Here is a 16,614-nt window from a genome sequence, read left to right as displayed (position 1 = left end):
ACATTGACCTGTTTGGCCATGCTGCAAGCCAAGTCCAATAATATTGGCACCCTTCAATAGAATGGGCAGAAATTATTGTATATTTCTCTTTTTTAAAAAATCCTTTCGTCTAACAGGAATCATTCTTTCTTTAAAAATAATACTGTTGTATAATGGCAGCATGAATTCCACAGAATACCAGAACATTTAAGCACAATGCCTGGTTGCCTCTGCCGGGAGGTTACAACTTGGCTGTATGTAGAAATGCTTGACCAGCTCAGTCTCTGGATTTGAACCCTACAGAATAAAGTGAAGTTACAGAAATGAAGGCAACAACGCTTCACAAAATAAGATCATCTTTTAATTATAAAAATATTTTTAAAATGAATTTATTTAGCAATGATAATGAGACATAACTGTAAAAATACATACATACAGCATTAACAAGGTAACATCCAGGGAATACTTGCTATATAGTTTTTAATTTATTTCTGACAAAAATGGGGTTGCTTGTTTGTTTAGTCTAAATCTCTCTCTCTCTCTTTTTCTTTTTTGCATATTCAATGTACTGTTCAAAGCCTTAAACAACTATTTAAAGCTATAAAGCTATTTCTAAGTTTTGTATAAATTTTCTTTCAGATTTCCGTCTTGTTTCCGCAGGTATATCTTTTCTATAGTACTCGGATTTTATTAAAGATACACAGTTGTGTGTAAAAACTTGCATCCCCTATCATTTCTGGGTAAGAAAAAAACCCTGTACCTCAGCTTCATAGCGCTTAACTTCTCAAGTTTATTAAATTTCAAGTCGATGTTTATCAGATCTGCTTTAGAAACTCGATCCTTTTTTATTTTGTTTGTGATCTTCTCTGATGCTCCTTCACTAGAAATGCCTGCAGTGTTTTAAACGCACAAACACTCTACTGCTTAAAGCGACGACTGTCAAGTTCTGTTAGACTTGACACATTGCCAGATCAATATCTACACCTAGTAACAGTAAAAGCAGGAAATATGATCTTGACTATGTCTATGACTATAAAACGAGTGTGTAATCATTGATATGGTGAAATTTTCTGTAAGGAGACGTTTACATAACATTTATGGAAGGAGTCTCCAGTGTCAGCGCTTTGTAACAGTCAGAAGTAAAGACGTACATCTTCAGGACAGACGAGTTTACGCTTTGTGGTTCCTCTGTAATATGACAAGCTTTTAAAAAGTACAGTGTATCGTCAATTAAAAATGGTAATGATTAACAAATTGCTGTGGTGTAAGGGGAATAAAACACTTCAGGATGCGCGGTTATGGGAAAATAATCAATTTCCTTGTGGTAACAGTGACTCCGGTTCATCACGCCACCAGATTGTTAATTATTATCCTATAATGGCACAACACGGAGTGTTTTATTACCTCACTACTGAACGTTCTTCCTCCACATGGCACTGTTATTGCCTTAATGCAATGCAAATGCTACAGTTGCTATAAATATTCATTCCAAACACTAAGCTGCGTAAATCCTATTTGTTGTACTTAGTGTGATTTTAATGTGATGTATTACTTGTATTATTTTTACGAGTGGTGTAAACTCTAACTGCTCTTCATTTTGTGCAGGCGGTGCATTAGTGAGCGATATCTCACCAAGTTTATTCGTGTGTGTCGGTGAGTCACATGCTTCCTGTAGGTTGTATTTGCCTCCACAGGCCTGAATTCTTTGGCACATTAAATTTCATGTAGTGTCAGATTAGCATTTACCCTGAAGCGCTCCTAGAAAAAGGTGAAAAGTGGCTTGCTGAACCTCCGGTGGATGTTGGGGGGAGAAAAAAAAAAAAAGTTGTTTTGAGTGTTATTTAACCAATGTGGTTCTACAGCTTTTCTTTCAGCATGTGAATGAAGTGGAAATTTAATGGTGCAGCGCCGGGAGACCTCTGGTGTCGAAAGGTGTAACTTCAGGACTCTCACGTGGAGGACATGAATCATTGGAAAGTAAGATCAGAATGAAAACATGCTTTATAAGGTCAGATATTCTCCACAGTCTGCTGGGTTTCATGATTAGTGAGTGTGGCTATAAGTGCACTTTTCAGTATTCAGTCATTGGAAGATGGGGGGCAAATATTTTTTGGACCACTCACAGAAATCACCTGGTTCTTTTAGACACTTTAGGTCACCTTAGGTGTGTTAAAAATGACCCTGATTATAAAACTGGTGTAAAATAATAAATAATGCATCATGCATACAAATATTATTACTAATATTTTTCTGACTTTTTGAGCCTGCAGTGTGTGTGTGTGTGTTGACGCTTTTGTTCTGCGGGTAAAAGAGACCAGTGTTTGAGTGGTTTACTGTACAAACATACGCTAGAATAGAAAAAAAAGCCAGCTGGTTCTCTGAGAATAGCAAGCGAATGAGGAAAAGAGCCCGTGGTAAACGTTTGATGTATTATTTTCACAGCGCGCTTGCTTCAGCACGTCTTTCCCCTTCTCTGAATGACACACAGGCTTTTTCATACGTCTCACCTTCACCACACAGGAACACGCAATTGCATGAAGAGTCAGAGGTTTTCCTTTCATCGTGCTGGCACTGACAGGTACTCAGGGCTGTTTTTCTCAACATTCAGGGAAGGGACAGTCGAGTACACAAAGAACCGAAATGACCGTCATTCGAAAATAATGAGATAAAAAAAACCTGTGGATGATGTGTTTTGATGAGCAATGAGCCTCGGTTTTGTTTGGTGTCTGAATATGACATTCTACACATAAAGTTCAGTGCAAACGTTTGCGCTCCACGTCATTTCTGGGTGGGGAAAAAAAAAAAAAAGAATTACGAAGTTAAAAATGCATATGGATCTATCCTGCATCAATCCAAATGGCAACAGAAACAGAAAAATGGTTCAAAAAGACCCACATTAACATCAGAAGACACCACAGTTTAAAAAAAAAAGCAACGAGTGCAAATATTAATGCACACTTTTGAACTGCCGTATTGGTTTTATCTTAATATCGTAACATTACTTGACCAGTTTTGTTACATGTGATAATGTAGGACCTAAGGTTGGTACAATGGCACGATATCTTTTTTCTTTTTTGATATCGATACTGAAAAGCTTGAGTGTCAGCCAATACCGATACTCCAATAATGTTTAATTTAAAAACTAATGAGCATTGTAATGTTTTCACTTCACAGTTAAACTCTTTCACACAGAACTCACTTACATTGTAAATATAATGACGTATAAACTATAAATATAATGAAATCAATGCAAGCGAAATAAAAAGGTTAAGTCTCTATCTGTAAACATTTCCAGTTCCAAAAATACATTTCTTTTCCAAATCCAATTCAGTCTTTGCTGTTTGTTCCAGGATCAGATATCTGATCCACTGTTTTTGTTTTTTTTTTGGTATTAATGCCATCTCTGACGACAGGTTCAGAGATTTTGTCCAGCATTTAGTTTAGTAAGGAATAAAATAGTTGATTTTGAAATGTCCTAATGTGTTTATTCCTCTTACACCACAGTGATTCTTCAACAATTACAGTTTTTAAATGATGAATAAACAACATGCTGTGCAATTTATCCGTTTATAGATACATTTAATATCATGGAACGTCCATGAAACAGGTTCGTTCCGGTTCTCAGTGACATTATAGCAGCTATAAACAGTCGTTCCCTCACTAACATCACTTTTTTTCTTTCTTTTAAACTTAATAAACTGAAAATACAAACACACAGCTTGTCATGTACTGAGAAACCACAAAGCGTAAACTCCTCTGTCCTGAAGATGGCGGAAAACTTAGTTACAGCTTTACCTCTGACTGTTACAAAGCGCTGACACTGGAGACTCCTTCCATAAATGATAAAGTCTCCTTACAGAAAACCTCACCATATCAACGATTGCATGTTTTTAATCCATTTGTGTTTAGCGTCCGCTGTACAAGTCCCTGTGAATGAGCTGTTACTACAGCGTATAAGAACGCGACCATCAATACTGTCAGAGCTGCTGCTACAGAAAATTAATCAACACCTTCTGACCAATCAGAATCCAGAATTCTAATTATTTCGTGAAGAAAAAGAAAGGGAAACAAAAGCTTGTAACATCAGCACTGACACATGACGGTAATTCCTTAAAAAACTGTATCATGATGTTATTATATCACACTATCTATAGCTTATCGCCTAGCCCTTGTAGGAATGCCTTTGCAACTTCACACATTTCATCTTATTGCATAAAATAAATTGTCTTTTTTTTAAATTTTGCTATAAACTACACTCAATGCACATTTCTGGTTAAATGTGAAATTAGTCCATTAGCATACAGAGACAGTTTAAACACTTCTATGTTGTTGTTAAAATGTTATATCTTATCTTTTCTGGTTGTTTATCTGATTCTCTGGCTGAGTGTTGTGTTCTAGCTTCAGACAGTAAGTGGCTGTGTTCTAATCCAGAAAATAAAACAACTCAGCTGCCTTTGAGTGATAGCACACAGTCTGACTGTTTTGACACCAAACAAGTTCCTTCTAGTCTGTTAGCATTCACAATCCTTTTTGTTTAGAGCATTTTTAATCTCATTCTCAGTTTGCCTGAAGGTGTCCATGCATACCAAATTAGTCTTCAGGTTCTAAACTGATCGGTGCTAAAAGCAAGCATAGCGTTCCAAGTCCAATTTTGACGTCCTCATTTTATTTTTCCAGTAACGACTATAAAAGGCTCAAGCATTGTGTGTGTGTGCGTGCTTGTATAGACAGCCATCTGTGATGAGACACAATAACTGCATCCCAGTTAATTAGGCTTCGGTTTGTTTTTTCAACGCTGCTAAAGACATAAAGGCATCAAACCTGCTGTCTAAAATGTGTTCATTCTGGTAGGTATTGAATTCTTGTTTTTCAAGCAAAATAAAGTAACAGTTGGAGCAATTATGCAAACGCAGATAAACATCAGAACAGCCGGTCACAAAGTAATATTACATTCTAGTACTCATGCAGTTATTCATTTAATAAAGGCTTGCATTATTTATTGAACATTACAAATCCAAAGAACATGGTTTAACATAACTACTCAATCAGACAATATCAGAACTACGCACTATAAACAATCCCCAGCAAAAGCCCTTGTGCACATATTGTTGTCTCACAGCTCCACAGTTTGGGGCTCGATCCTGAGTTTGGGTTATTTTCTGTGTGGAGTTTCTGTCCATGTTCTTTATGTATCCATATGGCTTTCCTCCAGGTTTTCCAGTTTCCTCCCAAAAACATGCCGGTAGGTGAATTGGCTATGCTAAATTGCCTCTAGGTGTGAGTGTGTGTGTGCATTGTGCCCTGTGATGTACTGGCCTTCCCATTCAATGTGTATTCCCGCTTCTCACGCAGAGTTCCTTGGATGGACTCTGGAAGCACCACCAGCCTGACCCGGATAAACTGTTCTCCGTGTGGGTTTCCTCAGGGTCCTCCAGTTTCCTTCACTTGCCATCATATGAACTGGCGAAACTAAATATCCCCCTAACCTAAACGATTTCCTGCCTTGTGCCCAGTATTCCCGGGTTCCACAGTAACTCTGACCAGGAGAAAACAGTTACTGAAGATGAATTCATGATCAAAATACATCAGTTGAGAAAACAGTCAGTGCTCATTCGTGTGTGCGCTTGAACCCATCCAGGATTTCCAATTTTACAAATAACCTTGGAATGTAGGAATGTTCGGCATGAGGTGTGCTGTGGGAACACGCATCCCTCTTAACCTCTCATTTACTGTGCAGCGGAGTGAGCAGATGTTTCACAACGTACACAGCCAGTGTGTCCAGGTTGCTGACGAGCAGTATGTTGGTGCTGAGAACTGTAGGAAAGATACACACCAGAAGCCCACACAGCAGTCCTGTCATTAGTTCTCCCCTCAGGCAAGGACTTTCCCTCACAGTCTGCCAAAGCCGGCTCTTGTGAGGGTGCGGGGCTGTGCAGTGCACTTGCAAGACGAGCGTGACGCTCTCGCTTTTTAATTTACAGCTGTCAGCCAGCTCTGTTCTCCAGGATAATGGCTCTGGCTTTCCGTGAGCCCATCGTCGCTTATTATGCGAGCTGTGAATGGCGCAGCTGTTCGCTGTCTTTTCTGAGTCAACACTGCAATTGTCTGAGATGCTCGCAGCAGAAACAGAGGTCCTCTCGGGCGTGGGTGGATGTGTTTGCGTTTGTTTGAGAGCATCAAAGTTCTCTGTGCGTTCGAGCAGCTCTGGATTAACAATTCTGGGGGTCAGCTTTGCTACGATTAAGCTCAGAACTGCAGTGAATGCTAGCAAGAGAATAGCAGCAGGTAGAGCCCAAAATAGTTGCCCGCTAACTGGTGAAGAAGCAGTCAGGAGGCAGGGGAGGCATGTCGAGAGCAAGCTGCCTCTTTCCAGGCAGGATCTCACCATCACCTGCTCCTGCCTCCAACTAGACCCAGCGTATGTCCCACACATGAACCATAGCATCAGGCAACCAAGGAAACCTAAAGCTTTTAAGAATGCCGCAGTGTTCCCTTTCTCCTCTCCTTTCTGTTGTTGTCCAGTCTCCCAGGTATGTCCATCAACGTCCTTTAAAAGCAACGTGTCCTCTTTAGCTTCTTTTTCATCCGTAATTGCTGTCACAGTCTCTCCACCCCATAAGAGACGAGCCAGCAATTCCACAGCCACCAGCAGCGGGGTCAGCATCAACACAGCCTCATACGTGTCGCTAAGGAACAGCATGAAGCGCAGGGCGATGACATCTGAAGACGGGTGAAAAGACATCGGTCTGGGTGCAGCAGACCAGAGGTACACCAGGAACACTGGGAGAACATGAAGAAAAGGTGATAAACATGAGTGGCATGCAGACGGGAGACAGAAATGTGATAAGGATCTTGAGAAATATGCTTACTGGTGATGGAGAGATCAGTGAAGAGTAAGAGGGAAACACAACACAGGCTGACAGAGGAGATGGAGTCTTTGAAAGCAGGAAGACACAGAATGCTGCAGAGCACTTTGCATCCACACAGAGCGATCGTCGCCTCCAGGACACCGTCCATCCTTAGAGCTGAAGAACAAGGTAAAACACCATCATTCCAGGCCACAAAACAATTCATTCAAGACTTCTTTGAATGGTTATCAATTCTAGCCTTCTGAAAGGTTTTGGGTTCTCCACAGCTACAAATTGAAGAACTCTTCGACATTTTATGACATCTAGGTAATATTAAGATATTAAAAAATTCCAGATGAGATAGCGATCTGGTGATAGTCAGATCATTTCTTCCTCAGATGCTCCACCCACTGCCCACCAGACCTCTAATGCCTTTTATACACTTAGCTGGCCACAAGCTTCAGACTCTTGAACATTGCAATCCAATTGGCTTTCCTAACTTCCATGCCTTGAAAACTTTTGAACATTGAACAAATGCATTAACCTCCCAACAAGATGGGCTATAGGCCAAAAGTATGTGGACACCTGACCATCGCACCCATATGTGCTTCTTCCCCAAACTGTTGCCTCAAAGTTGGAAGCTCACAGTCGTATAGAATGTCTTTGTATGCAGTTGCATTACAGGTTCCATTCACTGGAGCTAAGAGGCCCAAACCTGTTCCAACATGACATTACTTCTGTGCACAAAGCGAGCTCCATGAAGACATGGTGTGTGAAGGTTGGAGTGGAAGAACTCGAGTGTCCTGCACAGAGCCCTGACCTCAACCCCACTGAACACCTTTGGGATGAACTGGGATGGAACTTAATCTGGATTGGGATGTTCGAAAACCACATATGGGTGTGATGGTCAGGTGTTCACATACTTTTGGCCATATAGTCACTTTATCATGCATATTCAACCCTACATTCAAAAAGGTTCTCCAGTTTGTCTCATTAGAGGAACCTTTAAAAGTTCAGAAAAAGTTCCCAGTAGAACCTCTTTAGAAAGGCTAGAAGCATTAATCACTCATAGACCCTTTGAAAGACTGGAGACATGCCTGAGAGGCAGGTTAGAGCCTGATCTGTTGAGTCAGGTTAGATTGGATGTCAGTGCTCGTCAAAAATAAGGACAAATTTGACGCCCTGGTGTGGAATGACTCAAATTACTAAGCACAGTGTTTACTAACAAAGGAATACATGAACGTGCAGAAAACTGCTGCTGGTGCTACTGGTATTAAAACGGCACAAATAAAACCTGTAAGAAAGCTGGGCAGTCGGTTTCTGACTGACCCCGAGCCATCATTCCTCCTGCACGTGCCATTTTTCGAGCCTTTTGGTGTTGAGTTTTATTACAGTTCTCATATAGATGGCAGAAAACACTAGGCAGGGATATGTTTTTAAAAATAGAAACCCTTCTTTCTTGCCTTGCACGGTAGGTCATCATTCTTTGTGAAGCTGTCATCTAAGCTATACTCTGGATTTTGTCAAGAAAGACAAAGGAATGACAATAATGAGGTTATTATTTTAAGACTGACTGACTGACTGACTGACTGAAGTCTGATATTACCTGTTTGTTTTCTTGGTCACTAAAGCTTGTGCCACTGTTTTTGAGCACAGTATGTTACTTACTTACATACATACATACTTATTTATTTATTATGGAGGCCCTGAAAGGACATACTCTTAGTGCACGCTCTTAGATAACATCATGTGCGAACCACATTTCCTGTTTATAGACCTTAATGCCTAATAGATTTATCTTGCAGTTATTTATATATGCCGCACTCCAGCACCCTACACCGCTGCAGTTTTAAACCACCAGTTTCAGGCAGGAAGTGTACGCATTTTAATAAATGTCATTTAATAAATGTTTGAACATTTTTAATCCTTGTTGTAAATACTAATCTTTAATTTTACTAGTGTCTGAGGAAAATAAAAAAAGCTCATTTTTAGCTCTCTTACAGTAACAGTGTTCAACTATGTACAAAATTACATCTGTCTTGTAAATTAAGTAAATGGTTTAGATTTTTAGTTCATGTACATCTGTCCCAAGAGAATCCACTAAAGTTAGAGTAGAACCATTTGGGTATTTGTCGATATTGACCCAAGCAAAAGTCTGGTCATGTCTTGTGTTTTGTAGTCGCAAGCCTCTTAAATGTAAAAGTGTTAAAGCTGTATTTAATAGAGTACTTTTATTTGGATACATTTTTTTCTTTCAACTGTTCTGTCAGGTGACATAGGAGAGTGCTTTAAGCTTTTAGAAGAAAAAGAGTGTATGGTAGAAATGTCTTGATGTGATGATTTTTCTTTCTTTTTTTTTTTCCTCCCATATCTCCCACTCCTAATACTGTATCTTGCACTGGATTCTTCACCAAATCTTCTTCCTAGGGCTAACTATGATATGAAAATATACCATGCTTGGGGAGCAGACATTTCCACTAACAGCTCCTGGGTGGCTACAGGTTTTCATTCAGTTTGTTTAATGAAACCTGTTTTGCAGCCACAGTAGATCTTTTCAGACAACACTGGACATAATAATAATACTAACACAGCTATAACGAGCTGCTCATTCAACTGAAGCAAAGTTCCAGAGAAAGGCATTTTTTATGGTAAAAACCTGGTAAGAACTTGGTGTCCTGCTGTAATAGGAAGATTATCAACAGGGAGGCAGAGTTAATGTTATAACCCTGAATTTTTCCTGTAACAGTGAAAGTGTTTTATTACTCATATCACAGCAATTTGCCGACAATTACAATTTCTTATTAATTAAATAATGACATCACATTTTTTTATTCATTTGTTACATTTAATGTTGAGGAACGTCCATGAAACAAGTTAGTTATGTTATAGCAGCTATAAATAGTCGTTCCCTCAAAAACAAGACAAAAACAAACAAAAAACAAACAAACAAAACGCAGCTTGTCATGTTAGTGAGAAACCGCAAAAAGCCTAAACTCCTCTGTCCTGCAGAAGAAACTTCAAGTTACAGCTTTACCTTTGACTCTTTGAAAAAGTGCTGACACTGGAGACTCCTTCCCTAAATGGTAAGCATCTCCTTACAGGAAGCTTCACCATGTCACCCATTACACATGGTTTTTTAATCAGTTCATGGAGTGTCAGCCGTACACATTGTGAATTAGCTGTTACTATAGAAACAATAATGTATTAGAACGAGCGCATTAATGTAAACCTGTGATTTGTAGCTGCACTACAGTCAGAGCTGCTGTTAGAGAAACCCTGATGTGGTCCATGTGTGACATGGCAGTCCATGTGAAGAGTGGCAGTAGGAAATGATAGGCTAGCAGATAAAATCCACTGTTTACACACAAAGACTGCTGAGCAGCAGCACAGATTAAAATGAGGGAAAGCAGCAGAAACACTGCGATATTGCGATGCAGCGTGACCTTTGTGCTTTGTGTGACACACACGAGGCCACCGCGAATATTAAATATTAATGGAAGGATAGTTTTTGCTGATGTGAACATGAAGCTTGGGAATATGAATTTTTTTTTTTAATTTCACAGAAGTAAATTTTGATATGAAGTTGCTACTCAGAAGTACAGAAATACATGAGAAGTTTATTTTATTTAAAGACCACCTACTTTGAGATATTTAATGATCACTGTAAAGGTCATAAAACATTTATTTTGTTTACAGTTTGAGGTTTCGGTGTTGATTTGTCAGTGTTATTTATTTATTTATTTATTTGAGTAGCAAAGGGATACAGAGTTTGCTATATTTAATATATATATTTTATATAAAAAAAAATAACACTACCTTAAGGTTCCCTTAACTAAAATTATTTACTGTTCTACTGCATTAGTTCAGCATTAAGAAATCATAATGTTAACAAGGAAGCAAAGTAAGTTTAACATGCATCAAAGACGTTTGTTTGAATAACGAAACACACCTTGACTGTTTAGTTTAATTTACAAATTACATGACATCATGTTCCTCAGTGTTGCTAAGTTCCTGAACTCTGGTCTCCAGGTGTAAATTATGGATCTCGCTTCAGACTTCAGAGTTAATATCAGTAAACATGTTCATTATAACAAAAATAATTATATTTATTATAATTATTTTAACAAATAATGATGTTCATGTCATTGTGAACTTACTGGTGTTGGGAACGATGGTTAATGCAAATGATTATTTGGCTTTTATAAAACATTTTCGGTTCTAAAATCTGATTGGCTGAGGCAAAGTCATTGTGAAATTAAATTTTCGAGTGTGAGTATTTCACAAAGGCGTCAAATGTGAGTCAGATTTTTGAGCCAACACTATTACAATAATTAAATTCTGTATTAATGCAGCAAGTTTTAAAACAAACAAACAAACAAAAAAAGTCAGTTACAGTTTGTCCTGTTGAAGCATATTGAAAATGGAAACGGACAAATTATTTATTGCGAATGGTCATTCATCGTTCATCTTCAGTAACCTCTTTATCCTTTCAGTCCATCTCAGAGCACCCCACACACACACACACACACACACACACACACACACACACACACACACACACACACACCCACCCACACACACCCACACCCACACCCACACCATTTAGAGCTGCCAATCCACCTATGTTTCTGAGAAGTGGGGGGAAACCAGGGAACCTGGAGGAAACCTACGTGAACACAGTGAGAACATGCACAGACAGTAACCTGAGCTCAGGATCTAACACGGGAACCCTGGAGCTACCTGCTGCAACACCGTCTCACCCTTTACTGTGAATATTATTAATAATAAATTCAAATATCTATTGAACACTTTTTTTTTTTTAAACAAATAAACAGTAATCCTAATCATTAAGTCATTGTTCGGTCCATAGAATACGTAATTTTTGTCCGTTATGTCGCTTAGCAGCAAAAACTCTTACTGTTATCAGGCAATGTCTAAGAATTATTTATTGCAAATATTATTAATAGGAAATTGAATAATTTATTGAACACTGATGCATTTTATGAGGTTTTTGTAGCCATTTTATAAAACTGCATCACATCATCATACAGTCAGTAACCACACCCATTAGTGGCTTATTGTTTTCATTTGGTTTATTAGTGACAGTTAATTTTATTACTGATGTATTAATGTTGAGTTTTATGATTTGTTGATGTTATCTAATGCTTTAAATGATGCCAAGGAACTTTAATGGAAAAATGTTACATTTTAAAATTTTTATTGTTATAGGCAAAGTTTAAAAGACAAAAGCTCTCCAGATTAAATCAAATATTTTCTGATTTGCTCTCCATGAGTCTGTTTAACTCCTTGAGTAAGTTTAACTGTGATGCTGTAAAATCAGAAGCATTGCGTTTATTGCATTGCGACTGTGTGGTGCTCAAACAGGAGCTGGCAGTGAATAAGAAAATCAAGTCCAACCAAATCTCTACAGCAGTTTCTGCTTCTGATTTACATTTAAAAACACTTTACAGATGCACACAGAAAAGGACAAAAAAAAAAAAAAAAAAAAGAAATGGAGAGGTGAAATGAAACAGTACATTGAGATGTGATTTACACAGTGATGTGAAATTAAAATCTTCTGATTTACATATTGTAATATGTAATTGTGTCTCATGCAAATAGTGTGTAGTTTGCATTAGGGCTGGGCGATGGGTTGGTTGCGCACGGACAATCCTCTGCACGCATTTGGGTTTTTTTGCACATGGATAAATCCTGTATTTTTCCCTGCACTATATAATCACACTGCTGCTTTTTGATTTATATATATACACACTGACATTGTGATACTACACTGTGATACAAGTTTTTCTTTAAAAATCTTTACACAATTTTAGATTTTCTTTCTTTTCAGTGTTGGTTTATTTTTCTAGACGATGAACTTTTTTATTTTTTAAAGCTGAACCTACAGTATCCATCATGCATACTGTTGATGATAGAAATATCTGATATGAGGCATGGTGATGTTTTAATCACGTCACCCTCCCCCTCGTTTACCTCTGAGAATCTCACCACATGGGTTTTGTTGACACACTGTTTGCTTTTGTATTTGCTTTTGCAAGCTTTTGGCCTTGAGCTCATAGAAGCATTCAACAGTTTTATGGCCTAAAACTCTTTCACTAACACACTTTATTTCAGTTTATGATGTGTATTATGGGAAGATCATCTCCATCAAACAGCTTCAAGTGTAATTTCATATTTATTATGGATCACCTAGCCATATAATCAAAGTTTAAATGAAGTTCCTAAAGTAAACTAAAACTCTCCGGTGTGCCGCATGTTGCAAGTTATAATTAAATATAATGCCTTTAAGTTCACGTTAAGTCTGAATACACAGATTATATGCACAGCCATAATCTTATAATCTAATAGAGCCTGCTTTAATAACAGTGCGCTACCAGCATTGTGTGTTTGTTTTTGCACAAACTACAGCGTTATGGTTCAGAGAAACAGCTTGTGCAAGCGAACAAAAAACAAAACAAAAATTTCTTGGATGAAAATAAAAGTCATTTTACTGAACTTGAATAAGGATCACATTTCAGAACAGAATGAATAAGTTAATTTTCTCAATATTTATACACTAGGCCACTCCAGTAAATGTAATGGTAGGGCCGTGAATATATTATATTGAAATTTATATTAGATGCTAATCACATAAACAGTGCAGTAAAATGTCACAGGGCAAAAATGGCAATATTACGATATAATACTGATATCATGATGAGATCACACAATGCACTTTGTGGTATCATGGCTATTGTGAAAATTTTTTTTTATGTTTTTTAAATAATTACAAGCTGACTGGAAGCGACTAATTTGATAAAATTGTTGTACTTAATTTATAAAATTAAAATAATTATTTTACAAATATTTTTCTCCTTTTAATATTTTGATTTATTAATTTGTTTTATAAATGAAATTTTATTTTTAAATATAAAACACACAAATACATTTATTTTTGTAGACAAACAGTTATTTTTTAAAATGCAACACTACAGTATTGCTGGGAAATTGTTAGCGAACTTAAATATCGTGCTACGTGCTGTGAAGCGTAGAAATTTTTGAAAATCGTGATCTATTTTTGTCGTATTACCCAAACCATAAATGCCAAGAAAAATCAACAGTGCAAATTATGTATTCTTATAAGCGACTCATTTATTTTTGATGTGTGAGATAATGTGAGCAACCGCCAAGTTTAGTTCCTAGGCTAGGACATTAGCATTCATGTTTAAACATTAGGAACGCCAGCACTATAGGTGTTTTAAATCCTGATTATATATGTACTTTGCGTCTTTTATCTTGTTAAATAGACTTAAGACGCTTCAAATCAATAAAAGTTGTTGTAGATTGCTATAATATTATATATAATATTGTTTTGTTCTTCTAAACTGTTATGTAAAAATACTCTAAGATTATAAACTCAAAATGGAGAGTGCTTTATTATTATTATTATTATTATTATTATTATTACTAGTAGTAGTAGTTGAAGTAGTAGTAGTATAAATGACCAGATATTCTTTTTGTAGAGATAGTGTTGTGAATTAGAGTACAAATACCTCATCAATACATCAAAGAATGATACACAAGTGCCAGCAAAAAGAGTGTGTGTTTAATCTGATAAAATAATTTAGCTCTAATCTAACTTCACTGTCTTACTGCTTACTAGTGGAATTGTTGGTACTATTTAAATAATAATAATAAAATCATGACAATTTATCCCAATATCATATTTATAAAATTAATAACTTTGTACATAGGAAGCTGTGCACTGTGTTGCACAAGCTATTAAAAATGTGATTTCTAATAAAACAGAAATGGAGTCAAGTCAACAAATGCAAACTAGAACACACTGAGGAAGAAAGGTACCAAATTAAGGGTACTTTTCCTTGTCGCTGTGGTGTGGTACCATAAGGGTGTATGTTTGTACCTTTAATATGTGCATTTCACCAGGGAAAGTAACTTTAATTCATTTTTAAAGTAAAGCTTTAACAGTCTAATTATGTACCTTAAATTGTTTTTCAAGATTCACAAGAAAAGCACACACACTAATGCTACAAAACGCGAGTAATAAAGGATTGGTACATTTAGTTCTGAGATTACATTTAAAGAGTGCATATTTGACAACACACTGGTACTACAGGTCAGTGCAAAGGTTAGACAGATCCTAAAAACAACACTTCAGCACAAAGAAGTAAAGTATTCCTTGGAAATAGAATAAGTTTAAAGAGGACCTGTTGCACCTGAGCAGAATTAGGATATGCAATGCTTGCATTAGAAGCGGGATTATCTTTAGATTTAGACAAATCTTAATGAGAGGGTCTGCTGGCTCACACCGAGGAATCCTGGCTGTGTTGCTTCGCCTGCAGTAACGTGTGTCTGAACCTGTTAAGATTGTTTGCACTTTCTGACATACAGCTCAGGGAGGGAGAGAGAGAGAGAGAGAGAGAGAGAGAGAGAGAGAAACAGAGGGAAAGAGAGAGAGAGCTAGACTCATACTAGTGAATTCAAAGTTTATAGGAAATTGACTTTACCTGAAAAATCCAGAGTGACCTTTGGAGAGCATGTGCACACAGCAGATCATCCTTCTGAGCCCAAGTGTGTGTGTGTATGTGTGTGTGGTTTCGGATCCACCCCTGGTGGGACGTGCCTATACAGGTCTCCCCTCCCTTTGCCTCACCTGTCTCTGGTGTGTGTGAGTATGTGTGAGAGTACATTAGTATGGAAAGGGTGTGTCTGCAGATCGTACACAATATCTGGCCCAGCTACTTTGTTAATAGCATGAGAGGAGTGCAAATACCTTCTCTGACTGTGTGGGTTTGAGTTATCAGGATTGTGGGTGTTAGTTGTTGGTTGTTTTTGTTGAAGTGGATGTTGTTGAGGTTGATGCACAGACATATTTCAGCTGCACCACACGCTAATCCGGTTAATCAGACCTGATTATCTGGGGCAGGTGTGCTGGATTAGGGCTGCAGCTCAGTTCTCAAGGTCTCTAGGTCTTAGGAAATACCCCTAGTGATCACTGGGTTTATTTGAAAGTTGAGAAGAATTTGGGAATGCTGCCACCTTCTGCTGAACAGTGAAAAATGAATGAAAAAAAGATAAAACATCTCAGAGAGAGTTGTAGGAAGTGGCGCCATCATGGAAACATGTTTTGTACCTGAAAATTGAGCATATTAAGATCTCTACAGAACCTGTTTTAAAGCATTACTACTTGAAGAAGAGAAACCATGCAGACCTCTCAGATCTTTAGGAAGCAGTCAGCTCACAGTGCCTTGGCTTAGAACTGAGCCTGGTGAGGTGCTGTTGAACTTCTGTGCTTCCCAAAGCTGAAAGCAGCTGCCAGACGTGTGATTTACCCCAAATCTTTCAGTCCACATTGAAAACATTTCTCTTTTCCCATGCACTTTCTGTCTACACTTCTTCTGAAGTGTTTATACATATATATCTAGTGTATGTCCTCTATTTTCTCCTTATTTTCTTTTATTTTGCTTTTAGTTATGCAAAGCGCTTTGAATTGCCTTTATGTATGAATAAAACTTGGCCTGTCTTTAGTATGTATCTTGGAAATTTGTCTGGAAATGTGGTTTTTAGAGTAAAGCATTAAAGGTAAACTATATGTGCCTTTCTAGGTAAAAGGTACAGAAGGTGTACACTTGAAGGTACCACCTCAGTGATGAGGAGAAGTACAGTTTAGTACACTTTTTTCTGAAAGTGTAAGTCAGAACAGTGTTACTCTTCTGGTGCTCATGTAAACACACTTGAAATTACCTCATTGGTATTTAATCACCAA

At 37.6% G+C, this 16,614-nt stretch overlaps 1 protein-coding gene across 1 annotated transcript; it reads right to left on the bottom strand.

The window, feature by feature from the left end:
- Positions 1–4,930: 4,930 nt before the first annotated feature.
- Positions 4,931–15,735, bottom strand: si:ch211-193i15.1 (uncharacterized). The gene is made up of 3 exons (XM_034313999.2): positions 15,356–15,735; positions 6,849–7,004; positions 4,931–6,759 (listed from the first exon to the last, which is right to left on the bottom strand). The coding sequence occupies exons 2-3, from the start codon at positions 6,994–6,996 to the stop codon at positions 5,702–5,704; spliced, it is 1,206 nt and encodes a 401-aa protein (XP_034169890.2). The 5' UTR covers positions 6,997–7,004; positions 15,356–15,735; the 3' UTR covers positions 4,931–5,701.
- Positions 15,736–16,614: the final 879 nt, after the last annotated feature.

Source organism: Pangasianodon hypophthalmus, chromosome 20 (assembly GCF_027358585.1).
Source record: "Pangasianodon hypophthalmus isolate fPanHyp1 chromosome 20, fPanHyp1.pri, whole genome shotgun sequence".
Lineage (NCBI taxonomy): Eukaryota > Metazoa > Chordata > Actinopteri > Siluriformes > Pangasiidae > Pangasianodon > Pangasianodon hypophthalmus.
The sequence above is the reverse complement of the archived record's forward strand: the minus strand, read 5'-3'. Positions and strand labels throughout refer to the sequence as shown.